The sequence below is a fragment of the Camelus dromedarius genome, chromosome 20 (assembly GCF_036321535.1).
Source record: "Camelus dromedarius isolate mCamDro1 chromosome 20, mCamDro1.pat, whole genome shotgun sequence".
Classification (NCBI taxonomy): Eukaryota; Metazoa; Chordata; class Mammalia; order Artiodactyla; family Camelidae; genus Camelus; species Camelus dromedarius.
Window position 1 is genome coordinate 4,210,324 of NC_087455.1, and position 16,526 is coordinate 4,226,849.

The following is a 16,526-nucleotide window of genomic DNA, read 5'->3' on the forward strand; positions in this document are numbered from 1 at the left end:
AACTTACTCTTTGCTTTTCTCTTGCTGCCTTTAGAATCATTTCTTTATCCTTGACTCTGGCCATCTTGATTATGATATGTCTTGGTGTGGGTCTATTTGGGTTCTTCCTGTTTGGGACCCTCTGAGCTTCCTGTACTTGGATATCTGATTCCTCCTTTAAGTTTGGGAAGTTTTCAGTCACGATTTCTTCAAAAACCTTTTCAATCCCCTTTGATCTTTCTTATCCTTCTGGGACCCCCTATTACGCGAAGATTGGGACGCTTTATATTATCCCATAGGTCCCTTATGCTATTTTCATTATTTTTTATTTGCTTCTCTTGTAGTTCTTCTGAATGGGTGCTTTCTATTGCCCTGTCTTCTAGATCACTAATTCGTTCCTCTGCATTATCTAGTCGGCTTTGCACAGCTATTAGATCATTCCTCATCTCTGTCAATGAGTTTTACCCATTCTACTTGGCTCTTCTTTATAGCTTCAATTTCATTTTTGACATATTTTATATCTCTAAACACTATCTCTTTTAATTCCTTCAGCAATTCGATCACTCCTTTTTCGAAATCTTGATCTAGTAGGCTGTCGATGTCTATTTCGTTGATCTTTCTTTCAGGGGATTTCTCTTGTTCTTTTAATTGGGAAAGGTTTTTCTGCTTCTTCATCTTGCTCATACCTCTCTGGCACTGTGGTTTATGGAGTATCAGTTGTTTATTTTGGTCCTTAAGGATTTTATCTGTCTGATGCCTATTTAGGAATAGAACTTAGGAAAAAAAGAAAAAAAAATAAGAGAGAAAGAATTTTAAAAGAAGGGAGAAAGAGTTTGAAAACAGTGTATAATGAATAATAGAAGAGTGAGTTGAAGCAGAGTATTAATCGGGTTGAGACGTCCTTTTAAAACCTTTACAAAAAAAGGGGGGGGGAGATGAATAGATGTATCTGAAACCTGTGTCTAATCAATAGCAGGACATCAAAACCCAAGAGAAATAGAAATGAATTAAGAAGTAAAGATTAAGAGAGTAATAGAAAATAGAACAGGTAAAAACAGATTTAAAAAAAAGGGGGGGGGGCGGTTTGTCGGTGTTCTCCTGGAGTCTGTGTGCTTTTAATGTGAAGTCTTTCTGTCTTCGTCCTGTTTTGGAAGCTCAGCTTGCTGTTTTCAGAGGCCCTCCATTGGCGCCCTCTTCTGTGCTGCTCCCAGCACCTGTCGGCAAGCCGATCGCGCCTCCTCCTAACACTGGGTCAGGTGCAGCTCTCTGCTGTGGGCGGGCGGGTCGCTGCCCCTCCGGATGCTGCAGTCAGATGTTGCAGACCGGCCGGGTAGGAGGGCGGGTCGTGCCCCCTCCCAGCACCTCGGTCAGGGGCTGTGTTCCTGCCCGAAAGGCGGGGGGCCGCTCTCGCTCTACCTGCGCCGCCGCCGGTAGCTCCGCTTTCTGTGCGGCTGCGCGCTCCGCCCTGGTCGGCGCTCCGCGGGTGGGCTCGGGGAAGACCGAGGGTCAGCCCTGTCCCTGCTCCGAGCCAAAACCCAGCTCCTTGTTTGTCTTTGTGGAGCAAGTTCTCTGAGGGACCAGGATGGAAGGATCCTATCTGCCCCGGGCTGCAGGCCAGTCTCAGTCTGGCCTTTGAGGCTGCTAAGCCCTTCTGTGCGGATGCAGGTTTCGCCCCCGCCCCCGCCTGAGTGCTCAGCGCGGAGGATATGGTGGCTGTGCCTGCGCCCCGCCTCTCTTCCCCCGAAAACTTTCCGCGGGTTTTCAGAGATGGGGGTGTGCACCCTTCCCCCGAGAGCACATCAACCTTGCTGTTTTATGGAGGGCCCAGGTTGTTCTGCCCTGTGCACCCACAGCCACGGCGCGCAGCCCCTTGCGTTCCCCCGGGGCTGCCTCCGTGCAGCCACTTCCGTCCTCCGCTCGGCTTGTGCAGCCTGGCCCTGCCCGCCGCTGCCGGCCCGCGTCTCAGGCTGGTTGTCGGGGGGGGCGCTCTGTGCCCGTTTAACTTAGTTCTGTTAGTCAAGGGCTGCTCTGTACAGCTCCGAGCCTCGGAGGCTCCCCCTCCGTCCCGCTGGCCTCTCAGTTGGAGAGGGGAGACCCAGCGAGCGAGCGCCAGTCCTCCTTTGCCGCTCCCTCCCCGCGGGACCCGTCCCGCACTGCTTTGCCTTTTGTTCTTTCTTTTTTCCTTTTCTCCTACCAGATTTTTGGCGTCTTTATCTTTTGAAGAGGGCGATGTTCTGTCGGAGTTCCACAGGTGCTCTGGTTGGCTGAGTGGGTCTGTAGATGTGGGTCTTGGTGTATTTGTGGGAGAGGGTGACCTGCGAGCGTCCTTCTACTCCGCCATCTTCTCTGTCTCCTAAGGACTTCTTTTTCAAAGGAATGCCTATGCAGAACCCATCATTAGAACTACTGGGAACAGAAAAGCTCTGATGAAGTGGGGACCTTACCCACCTTGTCCCTTTCTTGCTGCTTATTGCACCCCCATGATTTCTTAAAACAGTGGTTGAAATCCACTGGTCTATTCTAACCCTCCACCAACACTGGCCAGCTCTCCTTGTTTGCTCCATTTTGTCCTGAGCACCCCAAGGAGCCAAATAATATGACACAGGGATACAGTAACGTCAGTGACTTCATCATCAAAGGAGATCAAATCTGCTGGGAGTGACGGGGAACTGATACACAATACCTTCTTCTCCCTAACTGAGTGTTGAGCCAACTGGAAAGTGAGACAAAATAAGACAAACTTGGGTTCAAGCTAAGTTGTGAGATCATTTGGTTTATATCTTTGATCGGGGGTTCCCGGATGTTGAACTCGAGAATTACCTACTTAATTAGGTACAGCTGTGCTAGACAAATGTGGGTCTCCCTTGCAGACCACCTTGTCCACCAGGCTCCTGCCGGGGCTGAGGAAGACGGAGATAAATGCATCAGAGGGAGGACTCGCTGCCAAGAGGAAGACAGGGATGTCTAGTTTCTTATCCCAAACTCACCATCTGCACAATAAACGGAGAGAGGAGCGGGGAGTATAATGGTAATGAGTGTCCCTCCGTGTTGAAAACACACCAAGAGTGAAGAAGTAGTGCTCTCATCCCCGACGCGCGCCTTCCTAGAACGGCCATGCACTGGCTCTCGCTCCACTTGGTGGGACCTTATGCAGTAGCTCCCCCATGGTGGCCCCCATCAGCCACTGATGAGGGATTGCCCACTGTGTGAAAGGAGATGGGAACAGAAGATGAAGAATATTCCGTTCCTGATTTCCAGGAGGGGAGGTGGGAGCACAACAAACATATAAAGGGAAAGAAACACAAAACCAGTTTACTTCTTTTACGGCTGGAGCCTCGTAGCGTTGTCTGTGATCACTCAGGAGTCATTGTATGAACCTCCAATGATGTAGCCACGTGTGGGTGGAGGGCAGCACGCATGTACATGTAGAATGGAGCGGATGCCTGGGTGGGAATATGACGCAGACCTGGGCTATTAACCACCTCCCCCACCCTGCGCCCACCCGTCTGTCCAAGCCTGTAACTCTCATTCTCTCTTTCTTCTGCCTAAGGAAGCTCTGTGGGGTGCCAGTAATAAGGCAGTAGGGACAACTTTGCATGAAGTCATATTAATATGAAATCATTTGTGATTTCTACATTTTAACCATTTTTGGAAAGACATACTTGTAGTTCAACTCACAGCTAGTCACCAGTGCGTTGTGGGGCACAGAACTTGGGAACCCCTGACTCAGATAGCAGCAGTGTGTTGCTGGCAATGAAAAGGCCAGAGCGTTAAGATTGTTTTCCTGGAATCACAGCGAGTTAGTCACAAAGCTGAGGCTAGCCCAGGCGGGTTTGAGTCCCTTTGTAACTTACAGAGCTGGTTTCCTTCGTAAACCAAGGCTTTAGTATGGGCTGGAAGCTCAACTTCTCTGCTTCCTAGTTGTATGAACACAGGCTGTTTCATCCTCCTGCAGCCGAATTCGAAGAGCGAGCTCGGCATCAAGGCTGAGAGTGTGTCTGACTTACTGATTCACCTCCTGAACGTCGTGAGCCCTGCAAACACGCTGTTTACCACTCTGGGGTTTAGTTTTCCAGTCTGTAAAATGGAGATAAATAACTGTGCTTATTTCATAGGATTGGAATAAGAAACAATTAATATATATAAACGCTGTAGCAATTCCTAGCATTTAATAGGGTCAAACAATAAATGTTATTTATTAATGCTGTTGAGTTATTATTTTCTTACTGGTAAAAAATAAAGATAATAATGAGAAACTCACTGCATCATCAAGAAGAGGAATTCAGGGATCAAAAACAAAAAACAGAAAACAAAAAAACAACAGTACCAGCCACACAGCAGGCATACAGTGAACAGCAGCTACTATTAATAGGATTTAGATTTTGAGGTCTGATCAAGCTTTCATTCCTTTTCCAAATAAACATCCAGAATATTGCAGACCCATTCCGTTTGTACATTCTCCCATAATCATAATACAGAAGATGGATGGATATTTTTACACAAAAACGTGTTTTGCATTTATGGTGGGTGTGTTTGAACTAAATGAAAAGTTATCAGTGTTACCACATGCCAAATAAGAATGAGGTTGTGTACATATGTCATATAAAGTGTACATTTGTGTAGGACGTAAATATCTATAGCATGATTATTATGGCGGCCTAGCAAATCCAGATCCCAGAATCGTGTGGAACCTTTGAGGTCTGAGCTGCACAATCCATAGCCGTGTTTCCCGAGGCCATCAATGGGTGTGTCCTTGTCAAAACAAGTTCCTTTTAGTGCACCCCGATGTTACACTGAAGCATCACGCAAGTCTGCAGTTAGTCCTTAACGGCAACCCTAAAGGCCATATTGTGAAGATCCCCTTTTTACAGATGTTGAGCAGATGATGACATGGGTTGGTGGGGTCTCCCACCTGAGTTCACACCCAGCCTAATGTCCTGCTTGCCCTGCACGAACCCTGCTGTATTATTTAGGGTTTCCACTCCAGACTGTGGAAAAGGAGGGACGCTGAAGTGGTCTTTCTTTGTGCTGGGGAGATTGCACAAGGCTTTTCAGTCCACTTCATGCATGTCTGATGGGGGTGCGCTGGTATTTCTGCCCTGGCTCTGCAGGCCTGGAGGGCCGGCTAATGGGATTTTCTGCGGCAAATCATTCACTTTCTAAAAATCATGCTGTTGAGTATCTATGGAAAACAGCATTTGTTTGTTTATAATGATCTCCAATCATATTTTTTTTAAGGATTTCTCTTTCGATTAACATTCTGACTTCATTCTATCTCAATAATCATATTGAATCAGCCTTATGAAGATTGCCCAATATTTTCTTTCTCTCTCTCTCAAAAAATCCATATATATTGGCGTCTAGTCTTAAAAGTGAAACTGAATAACATACTTTCTAGATTCCTTGCCATTGACAATGGGTCTGGGAGGACTTTCAAAAGGAGGCATCGGTGATAAGAAAATGCAGTTGTGAGCAGGTGGCAGGACCAGAAAATGGGAAGTTCAGGCGTGTTTGAAGCCAGCAGACTGGAGACTCGTAGCTACCAGATCTGATGCCTTTGTTAATCTCCTGTCTGCTTCCCATTCTGCTTAGTCACAGCTAATGGATGCATTGCAGGACTTAAATTAATGCCTCTGTCAAAGTAAGCAGACCTGGTCGACCAGCTGTCCTCCACCAGCCGTGGTGACCGGAGGCACACATGGCATATGAGACAGGACTGCCTTCATTTAGCACCTGAACTCGAGAAGCCTTTCTGCTGCGGGCAAAGCCGAGTGACCTTGTGCAACCCCCTAGGTTCTTGGAGCCGCAGTCGTTGATCTGGGAAGTGGGCACTGGCGTTCCTATCACTTACTTGGTCCAATAAGAAAGAACTTTAAGGCGTAAGTGATCAGAAGAAGTAAGAGACATACCCAGAGCGTTTCCCAGCATGTGAGTGTGTCTGGATGTGTTTTTTAGGACAAATATGCATATGAGTGCACGTGTATGCACATCTGCACATGTGCATATGGAAATGTTGTAGGAAGATATATAAGAAATGATTGGATTCTGCGCAGTAGGGAACTTTATATGGTGTTTCCTTTGGTAATACTGAGATTTTTACCTTACCTGTATTCAATTTTGAATATCAAAATCAGAGTATCTGCTTTATAAGGTGCTTGTGAGAGATCAGATGAGATGAAGTTTGTGGGAATATCTAGATGCTTCGTAAACAGTGGGTTCCTTCTGGCTCCACAGACTTGGGGAGTTCAACACACCTCCCTGTTGTGCACAAGCTCTGCCGGTCTTCCTACAACTGCACTGTCTTCTGATCTTAATATAATAGAGATGAGAAACGGGAATGTATAGATTACCCTGCGTGTCTGGTGAACACGGATGTCCCCGCCGACTGAATGTTCTGCTTGTGAAATGGGACAGTCTTTTGATGCCAAAGCTTGTTGACAGTTTCTCTTAAGTTCAGATCAGAAGGGACTTAACCATGCAAAGCCCAGTTCAAGTTGAGGCACTGGGGGAGGGAAGGGAGCTGCTAAGGGTTTCTCCGGTGAACTCTGTGGGCCCAGTTTCCATCTTCAGACCTGATTAACTCACTGATTTGTCACACTGTCAAGGATGTTGGCAGCCAACAGCATACAGCCGAGTCCTCCTCAGGAGGTGACCCTCTCTGAGAGAACTGCTGACCAAGGTCACACCTCTTCCCTGGGGTGACCCACACCCAGTGACAGTCAGTGCCCGGGCGCAAAGACCTGGCCGCTGTCTCTGCAGGTCCAGAGCTCCCCATGGGACCGACTGAGGTCTCTGTGTTCCCACGTGGCAGTGCAATGTGGCTCTTCCCTCTGCCCCATCCCCCTCTCCCATGGGTGTTACTCCTGGGAGCACACGCCCCATGCCCTTTCCGCAGGCCAGTCTTTGTCTTACAGCCTTTTCCCAGGGCACTGACCTAAGGCCACCTCAGCTCGGTGACAGCAGACCATCCAGGTTTCCTCATCTGTACCACTTTGCATCATGTGACCCAGTCATCACAATGCAGTGATTCATGTGTATATGTTACACCCATCATCGCCTTCCTTCCTGGCACGCTAGGAGCCCTGATGACATTCAGATGACGGCTGACCCCTATCAGACCCATCCTGCTCCCCTGGACCAGCTCAGTCCTCTTAGGTGTCAGCAAGGGATGAGAAAGGAAATGAACGAGGCAGGAGGCTGCCACATCAGCAGCTCCACAGGTCAATTCACAGACGCCAAGAGGATGGAGTGACACCAACATGCCACCTGGAGTTTCTTCTGCAGGACAGGCCCGGAAGCACGAGATTGTGAAGGGACATTCGCTCCCTCCTGTCACAGCCACATGAGCAATTGATTCCTGCATCCAGGGTTTCTCCAGCTTGCTGCTCAGTAACTCCCTTTTTCTGCCCAAGTCTATCCCTGTGAGGGTCCTTTTTTTGCTCTTTAAACAAATCCTTCCTGAAATTCACCCCAAGACATCCTTCTCTATTGGGCTTGCAAGAAAGTCATGACTGCCCTGGCCCTCCTACTCCATCATGTCTGAGTCTCCAAGTAAAGTGTGGACTTAGGCATCTCCTCCTCATCAGACAAATTACATCTGTGTAATTCTGCTGGTGTAATGTGTCCTACAGCTACAAACAGAATGCAGTGACACTGCACCTTCACATTCACAGCCTCTTACAAATGCACTTCCAATATTGATTGTTTAAGCTCACAGCATCAGTCCTATTTTACAGCAAAGCGTTTTTCTCCTTCTCAGCGCTATCCATCCACCAATACAAGAGTCTTCCTAAATTCATTTCTCTGTGAAAAGCAGCCCACCTCTGTCTGTCCCATGGCCTCTTCTTATAGTGGCAGGAGAAAGAGGCTTGTAAGTAGGTGATGTTCAGTTGTCCCAAACCTGTGAGGTCAGAGCCCTCTTCATCACCATCACCGTCATCATCACCATCACCACCACCATCATCATCACCATCACCACCATCCTCACCTTCATCTTCATCACCATCATCATCATCATCACCATCACCACCATCATCACCTTCATCTTCATCACCATCATCATCATCACCATCTTAATTATCTTCATCATCATTGTCCTCATTGTTACTACTGTTAATATTATTTTAATTTTGACAGGATAAGACAGAGGCTTGGCCAATTGCAGTGGTTTTCCCATACAGAGGGATAAGAAAGAGATTCAACTTCGCTCTTTTATTGGAACCTTGAACCCCTTCCCAGCTGTCCTCAGGGCCGGGCCACATGTGGCAGCCCTGAGCTTTTGTTTCTGTCTCTGCACACAGGGGAGCTTCTACGTGCCCTCGGAGCACTGCATGCAGCACGCCTACAAGTGGCACCGGGAGCTGTGCTTCCTGCTCTTGCACGCCTACCGGGGGCTCCGCGCCTACTTCCTGACCATCATGAGGGACGTCCCGGAGCTGCCACACATGGAGCTGGGTAAGGGGCCGGGCACGGGGGGACTCAGCCAGCCGCTGACCTTCCGCTTTCGGACTGGGGCTCAAGAAGAGCTGCCATGCTTTTGTACATGTCACAGCAAGCCCCGTTCCCGGCAGGTTTTTTGGTCTTCTGTCTCCATCGTTCCAACAGGAGGAAAACGTGGACTTGCGGCTGCAGAAGGAAACGACACGGCGCCTCACGTCAGGTGTTTTTACTCGTTCATTCATCCATCGAGCATTAACCAAACACCTACCGCCCACCTGGCGCTGTTGGTCCATAGCCTTAAGCTGCTTTCTAAGGGAAATGTGTCCATCGCCTTTCCTTCATTAGGCTGTGGTTGTGGGATTGCAGCTTACAAGAGTGTAAAACAGTCCTAAGAGATGCGGACGTACGTAGTTTTCAATCTGGATGATTCTCGGAAGCTCTTAGTGGTCATCGTACTTGGTTTCCTGGGGATGAGTTGCTTCCTGTACGTCACTGGACTTGGGTGTCTTGATCATCGGGCCTGGGTCCCTCCTGATCGACAGATGGTGGAACGGAAGCGCGGAGAGGTGAATGGACTGCGCAGGGTCACATGGCGATGTGAGGCAGGACAAGACAGGAACGCAGAGGTCCTTCAGTGATGCCTGGGACAGGGGTGGGGTCAGGGTTTCGATCGTGTCGCACTCATTTAATGAGGCCCTTTGCCCCAGAACAGAGGCCTGGCCCTCGGCCTGGTATTCAGGGGTCATGGCAGCCTCGCCGGGTACCTTCCCTCCCTGCACCTGCGACCTTGCCTGCGGAGATAATCGTGGCTTCGGCAGTGCTGGCGGCCTCGTGCGTTGTCTGTTACTACACTGAACATGCCACGTAGTCATTTATTCTCATGTTTCTCTTCCCCGCGAGGCTCAGGGTCTTTGGGAGCAGGTGCCCCAGCTCCCTCACACACAGCGCGTGGCGTGTTGGGTGGGTCAGTAGGCGCAGCCCTGTTGTGGCTTCAACTTCTGCTGCCGTCCTAGCGGCTGACTCAGCTCTGATGCCCTAGACAAGTCAGGCCCTGCTCTTTGAATCACGGGATCTTGGAGTTGAAACTTTTCCAGGTCAGTTTTTTGCACTCAGCGGAGACATGCACAGATCAGGGCCAGCTTAGCTCAGAGGAAAACTGGAGACTGTGCAGTAACAGCTGGCTTCTTGCTTCAGCATTTTTTTTGTTTTACCCAAAGGAGCTGAATGTATTTGTTCCTTCACTCACTCACCCTGTTTTTATTGAGCAGCTACTATGTGCCGGGCATTGGGTCGGATATCAAGGGCATGGTCAGTGACGAAAGTCCACTGTAGCTGGTGGGGCTCGCAGGCCTGGGGACAGCTGCGGGGCGGGCAGTGTGTGCTCATCCCTGAGGACCATACTGAGCTCAAGGTTTACTGCTCTCACCTTGGCAACAATTCTTTAATTAAAGCCCAGGCTGTGGCCCCGTGCAAGGCCTGGCCACAGTGTCATGGAACTAGGGGAGAGGTCTAACACGGGAAAAACGGCAAATGCGAAACCATGAAGGGCCAGAGTCCACCCAGTGTCTGCTGAGAAGACGGCCAGGTTGCAGGCTCCGTTTGCCAGCGTGAATGGTTGAGATGATCAATATGAGGGTCGGTGGTGCTGGGCAGTAGGCTTGGCTCTGCCACTGCACTTCCCTGGACTTCTGAGCATCCACCTGCAGGAAGGAGACAGACAGCCACGTCCCAGGTGTGCCACGTGGACGTGTGTGCTCACACACCTGCAAAAGCACGACAGGACGTGGAATCGCATCGGACCCCACAATGTGCATGTGGGATGGTCTCTTTCTCAGAAATGCATCTCTGGGACAGTGGTGACCTTCATCCAGTGCAAAGTCACGTGGCTGCAAATCAGGGCCACCCTCTTTATAAACATGACTGTTTAGACAGAACCGAGAGAAGGAGAGTTCACGGGAGCTGCATTTTTTTTTCCTGGAACTTCACTGCCAGCTTGAAATCTATGCTTCTTTCATTCCATTAGCAGCTGCTGCATTTCCGCGCGGGTCCATTTACTTGTGTTTTTCTTTTTCCTTCCTAGAGTCACTTGCTGTTGAAGAAACCCTCTCCCAGCTGTGCTCAGAGCTGCAGGTAATTAGGGAACTGACTTCTTGCTTCTGAATGGCAGTCATTACACTGGGGTGAACAGGGTTGCTTGCTTGGTATAGAAATCAGAGAGGAAAAGACACAGCTTGTAACCTCGCATTAGTTGTTAAACTGAAGAAATACTCTTCCATCCCGTTACCCTAAATCATCGTGTCTGTTAGACACCTTTTGTGTGCCTAGCCCTGAGCTAGCTATTTTGAAAAAAACAAACAAGCTAACAGGTCTTGGTTTCCCTGAAATTCGCACTTTTTACTTGTCCATTACCCATCATTTAACAAACATTTATTGAGGACTGGCTACGTGTTTGTCACAGAGGGTGACAGAAACCTCGCACCTGTGCTCAGGCGGCTCCCAGATGGCAGGAGGCTAGCTTCCATGACAGGGATGATGTTGTAAATAGGAGTGTGCCTTTGCCAAAAGTTCAACAAGCATGTGTTGAGAATATGTGCTTAATACGTCCGTGGCCAGTGCACGCTGTTGTTGCTTACAAGCTCTGGACTGCTTTCACATCCCGTGCTGCTGGATGGTCTGGACGAGCACTGTAACCCTCGCATAGAGAGAGGCAGGTACAGATGGAAGGAGTGTGGAACTCAGGGTTGGTGGCGCAGCTAATCAGTGCTATGGGCCGGACTCAACAGACTGCCTCACTGCAAACTGTTACTTCTGTCTGTTAAGCCAGTATTTCTCAGCCCTGATCTCTCAGTAGAGACACATTTGGATCTCAGAGGTGCACCTCTCCTGGGTCCCATCTCAAAGGGTTGAAACAGTATATTGTCGTGGAGCTCAGGTATTTGAATTTTCATTAAAAGCTCCCCAGATGAATCAAAGCCGTGGTGAGATATCACCTCACACCTGTTAGAATGACTCTCATGAAAGACAAGGGACAGGTGTTGGTGAGGATGTGGAGAGAAGGGGACTCTGTGCACTGGTGATGGGCATGTGAATTGGTGCAGCCACTATGGAAAATAGTATGGAGAGCCCTCCGAAAAATTAAAAATAGAACTACCATATGATCCAGCAGTGCTGCTTCTGGGTATTTACTGGAAGGAAACGAAGTCCCGGGCTGGAAGGGGTATCTGCACGCCCACATTCATTGAAGCATTATCTACAATAGCCAAGACATGGAAACCTGAGTGTCTTTCCAAATCCATAAAGAAAGCATGGTGTGTGTGTATACAGTGGGATACTATACGGCCCTAAACAGGGGGGGGATCTTGTCATTTGTGACAACATGGATGAACCTTGAAGGCATTATGCTAAGTGAAATAAGCCATTCCGAGAAAAACAGATACTGTATTATCTCACTTATGTGTGGAATCTAAAAAAAAAGCTCCTAGAAACAGAGACCAGATTGGTGGTTGCTGGGGGGATGGGTGGGGGTGGGAGAAACGGGTAAAGTGGCTGAAAGTACAAACTTCCAGTTATGAGTAAGTTCTGGGAATGTAGATTACTGCCTCCTTTGGCACTGGGCCCCACACTGCAGGGTAACAGCCCCTGGTTTTGAGTTGCCTCAGGGTGCGTACAAAGCCACCAAATTCGCTGACTGCGCAGGGATGCAGCTGCGTGACGGAGGGAGAGGTGGAGTGGGGTGTGCATCAGCCCGCTCTGGGGTTTGATAAAAGGCTGGTTCACTGCTGGGGGCGAAAGAAACAAAGCTTCCTCCCGGGCACCCCCTAAAAGGCACGTTCACAGCCCAGAGTGTTTAGAGGGAGGACATTGCCACCTATTGGCCAACCGTGCACATGGACACAAGTGCATCCGTCTCAAGGACGGATGGGGCCGTGGAAACTGTTACAAGTGATTTAAGACGGTTTGAAAACATAGAGTGCATGGAGCAATTCGTATGCACCTTTAACTCCATGCGACTGTTACAAATGTTTCTTAAGCACCTACTGTGTGCCAGCTTCTCTGCTGTTTGTTGGGATTGCACAGATGGCAGAGACCGTCCCAGGACGAACAGCCTGGTGTTAAATAGACTTGTTCACGCCTAAGGCAGGCGTTGTCCATAGTGTCGGTGCTGGACCAGCAAGCGTAAGTCGAGGGGACTGGGGGAGCCCAGGAGGGGGTGCAGCAGGCTCTGTGTGAAGTCAGCCAGGAAGGAGTGAGGCAGGGAGGGAGCAGCCGTGGAATGACAGGGCAGGAGTCTCCCTGACAGAAGCACTGTGGGTGCCCGGGGCCCAGGAGGGTGGAGTGGGCACCTGAGGCCGGTTGCAGGGGGCTGGGCTGGAAAGGTGAGTTGGAGCTGAGGATAGGGAGCCCTCCTGTGCAGCCTGATGAGAAAAGGGATGAGTCGTGCCCTCCAGGAAGGGTGGGAAAGGCCCTAATGGAACTCAGCCACATGCTTCAGTCCAGCAGGCGGGTTCGAAACATGCTGAGTATCTACCAGGAAGCAGCTGCTGAGTTTCTTTTGAAATTCAGCAGGGTAAGGCTTTCTTCCACACACAAGAGTATTTCCTGGCTGTCACCATACACTTTCAGGAGATCCCAGGTTACCCTATGGTCTTTCCTTGAGTTGCATCCTCCGAGAAGGAAATATTACAAATTACTTATTAGGCGTCAGTGAATGACTCCTGATCGGGCAGCTGGGGCTTTGCTTCTTTTGTTTACTTAGTGGGTTTTAGGCAATCAGTCCCCTTTCCAGGGGGTTTTTGAATTATTTCATCTAAGCCTGAAAACACCTTTGGAGGTGGTTTAAGAGGAGGAGCCCACTGGTCCGGGGGCTCTCGCACCGAATTCTTGTTTTGATTCTGAGGACACAGGCTTTCCCAGCAGAGGAAGCTACAGCTTTAGACGGTGACTGCCCCCCGTGGTCGCGGCGATCTCCTCCTGCCTGGCCCGCCACGGTCCGCGGCACTGTGGCTTTTCAGCACAGATTCTAGAGGGCGACACACAGCTGGGACTGTTTTGAGCCCCTACCCCCCCCCCCCCACCGGAAAGACTTAGTTTCTTTCTTCCATGTCACCCTTGGTCCTGAGTCGTGTGAGTAGATGGGCTTGTAGAGTTGTTCCGGGACACTGCCGGGTAAGAGGCCCTGAGCATCCGGAGGGAAAACGGCCGATGAAGAAGGTCTGCGTCCCAAGCCAGAGCCTCTGGCTACAGCCGGGAGCTTGCAAGGCTTCTGCGTCGGTGGGAGGGTTGGACAGACACGTGGCATGCTGTGGGGTAGGAGCCGCCATGCCGGTCTACGCGGCGGGTGGTGGGATTCACGCAGCCTAGAGTGCGTGGTGGGTCTGGGAGCTGGACTTCCTGGGTCCAGGCGCTGGCTCCCACGTGGTGACTATGTCTGTAACCTCGGTCATGTCACTTAGCCTCCTGGTGCCGTGGTCACCCTAGCCGTCAGATGGGGGTGGTGATAACAGTGTCTACTTACAGGATTGGTACGAGGACTAAGCAGATGCATTCCTGTAAAGCACTTAGCCCAGCACCTAGCAAGGCTCGGTTGTCATCCTTGCCACCGCTATTATTAGACACCCTCTTGTGTGATCAGAAACAGCCGCCGCGGTGAGCAGCGCTGAGCTGAGATCTGAAACAGGAGCGGACACAGCAGGGCCCTTGTGTGGGTGTGATTCCAGACAAAGGGGATGACAGGTGCATGGCAGGGGCTGTGATCCGGAAGGGATACGCAGCCCTGACTGCACACTCAGATCACTTGGGAAACATTTGAAAAATCCTTATGCCGGGGTCCTACCCTCAGAGATGGGCCCAGACACTTTGTGGTCTCCCAGTGATTCCGTGTGCAGCCAGGACTGAGGACCATGCTGAGAGAACACGGCTAGTTCAGGGGATGTGTGGCAGGCTTTTCTCAACCTGACACCTGGTTACTTGAAGACGCAATGCAGGTGTCACCTCCTCCAGGAAGCCTTCCATGACCATTGTACAGCACTCAGGACCTATCTTTCTTAGTACATCATAGATACAACTTTACTGATGTAAAGAGCTGTCACTGGACCACCTGCCCCTTCCAGGACTGGACGTATTTATCTTTGGCTCTCCAGAGCTCAGCATGCTGCACACACATAACAGACATCAGAAAACAGAGCAAAGGGGGGTGAGTGGGGAGTGAGTGTGCAAAGGAGCAGGGCTAGACCCAGCTGAAAGGCGTGGGAGGAGTGATAATGTCCACGGCTGCACATTTTTCAGGCAGCTTCACCTGAAACGGCGTTGGGTCCAAATTGCCTCCTTGTTAGCGTGAAGGGCCTCTCCTCGACTCCCCAGACAACCCTTCCATACCCGTCACCTGTTAACTGAACAGGCCCAGGCATCCGTGAGAGTAGGGAAGTCCTCTTGTGGCTTAATTAGAAGCTTCCTTAATCTTATCTGGAACCATTTGTGTAATCAACTCGGGAGAAAAAATAATTCTCCGAAAGACACATTTAATGAGCGGCTTTTCCTTCCCTCTCTGGTGGCTGAGCTCACAGCTCACGCTGTGCTGGCCGGTTCTGCCGGAGTGGAGGGGAACGGGCTGTGGGCGATGGGGTGAGAAGCTCAGGAAGGGAGGCCCAGTTACTGAGGGCCGCTCACTGTCGCGGTCCCCGCTGTAGTCAACCAAGAGCTCCCAGCGTCCGACAGCCGCGGTGCAGGCACCGAGAACGTCAAGGAGGCTGAAGCTCCGAGTGAAGGCAGAGGAGGGCAGCCTCTGGTGAGCGGGGCCCAGAGAGCAGTGGGAGCAAGGTCAAGTTGACTTCAAGGAGGGGGAGGCTCCTCTTACACGTGGAGCACAGTAGATGTTCCCCCTCAAAAATCATCAGAAACAAGGGGACTGCGCTGGCTCCTTAAACAGTTACCTGCTGGAAAGCAGGCATGTCCGAATGGTGAAGGGAGGGAGAAAGGAGATTGGAGGATGTGAGGAGAAGGCGTTCCAAGGAGAATGTGCAGCCTGGTGCTTGGAAAGAGCTGTGTGTTCAAGCAGGTTGGTGAGGCAGGAGCAATGGGTGTGCACCGGGCCAGAGAGGAGGTAGCCAGAGGGAAGGCAAGGAACTTAGGGGCTGATGCAGGAACTCAGCATAAGGGTAACTAGTTGGAGAATAAATGTAAGCCATTGATACTCCATCTAAAAGCCTCACTCTCCAGCATGGAGGCTTTTCCAGTGGCTGACCACGTCCCCCACTTTCCCCAACCCAATCCTTCCTTTTCTGCCTCTAAATACTTCGGGCCATGCATTATGGGGCTGAACCAGGAGTGGATGTTCCCTGTTTGTTCCCTGCCTCCCAACAGAGCCAGGGATGGAAATGATGCTTCCGTCAGAAGAAAGGAAGTGTCATCCTCTCACTTGGGAGGTTTGTAGCTTGCGAAGTCACCAGGGATGGATCTTTTCTCTTGGAGGATGCAGCTTAGGGATGCTGCAGTTGAATGATACCTTGTATCCGGAAGCTGGCCGTTCATTACAAAGCAGCAATAACCAACAATTAAAGAGTCTTGCTGGGTGTCGAATTCCTCTGCATCTGCTTGTCTCACTCTTAGATACTTCACCCAGCATGCCTTATTCTAGCCTTTAATCCAAGAGTAGCAAAGGGAGCTTTCAGTGTTTCAAGCTAGGCTTTGAACTTAATCTCCCAGCACATTATGACATCCAATAAACAGTTATTTGCTTTGCGTACTCGTTTTGCAGATGAAGAAGTGGGGACACGAAGCAAAGAAGGAATGTTTGAAGTGGCTGTGGTTGTGTGTCTCGGCTGCATCCGAGACAGACAGCTCCCCACCACTCGTTTTTATCCCGTGTTCTTATTTTTAAACATATCTTAGGGGTAGGGATAGTCTAAACATGTTTTCAGTGAAGTATAGTTGACAGCCAATGTTATGTTAGTTCCAGGTGTGCAGCATAGTTTTGGATGTTTTTATAGATTATACTAAATTTAAACTTGTTCTGAAGTATTGGCTGCAGTCTTAATTGTTAACCCACCTTCCGCTGAGGGGTACCCTCCCCTGAACACGGCTCTCTGCAGGCAGAGACAGGCTCTTATTCA

At 50.0% G+C, this 16,526-nt stretch overlaps 1 protein-coding gene across 1 annotated transcript in view; it reads left to right on the forward strand.

Moving 5' to 3' along the window:
• The window catches only part of FAM135B (family with sequence similarity 135 member B), a 239,238-nt gene that overhangs the window by 190,006 nt on the left and 32,706 nt on the right, over positions 1–16,526 (forward strand). Inside the window, exons 8-9 of the mRNA XM_031439672.2 lie at positions 8,280–8,433; positions 10,499–10,548. Of these exons, the coding sequence (XP_031295532.2) occupies positions 8,280–8,433; positions 10,499–10,548 (204 nt within the window). The remainder of the gene's footprint in view (positions 1–8,279; positions 8,434–10,498; positions 10,549–16,526) is intronic.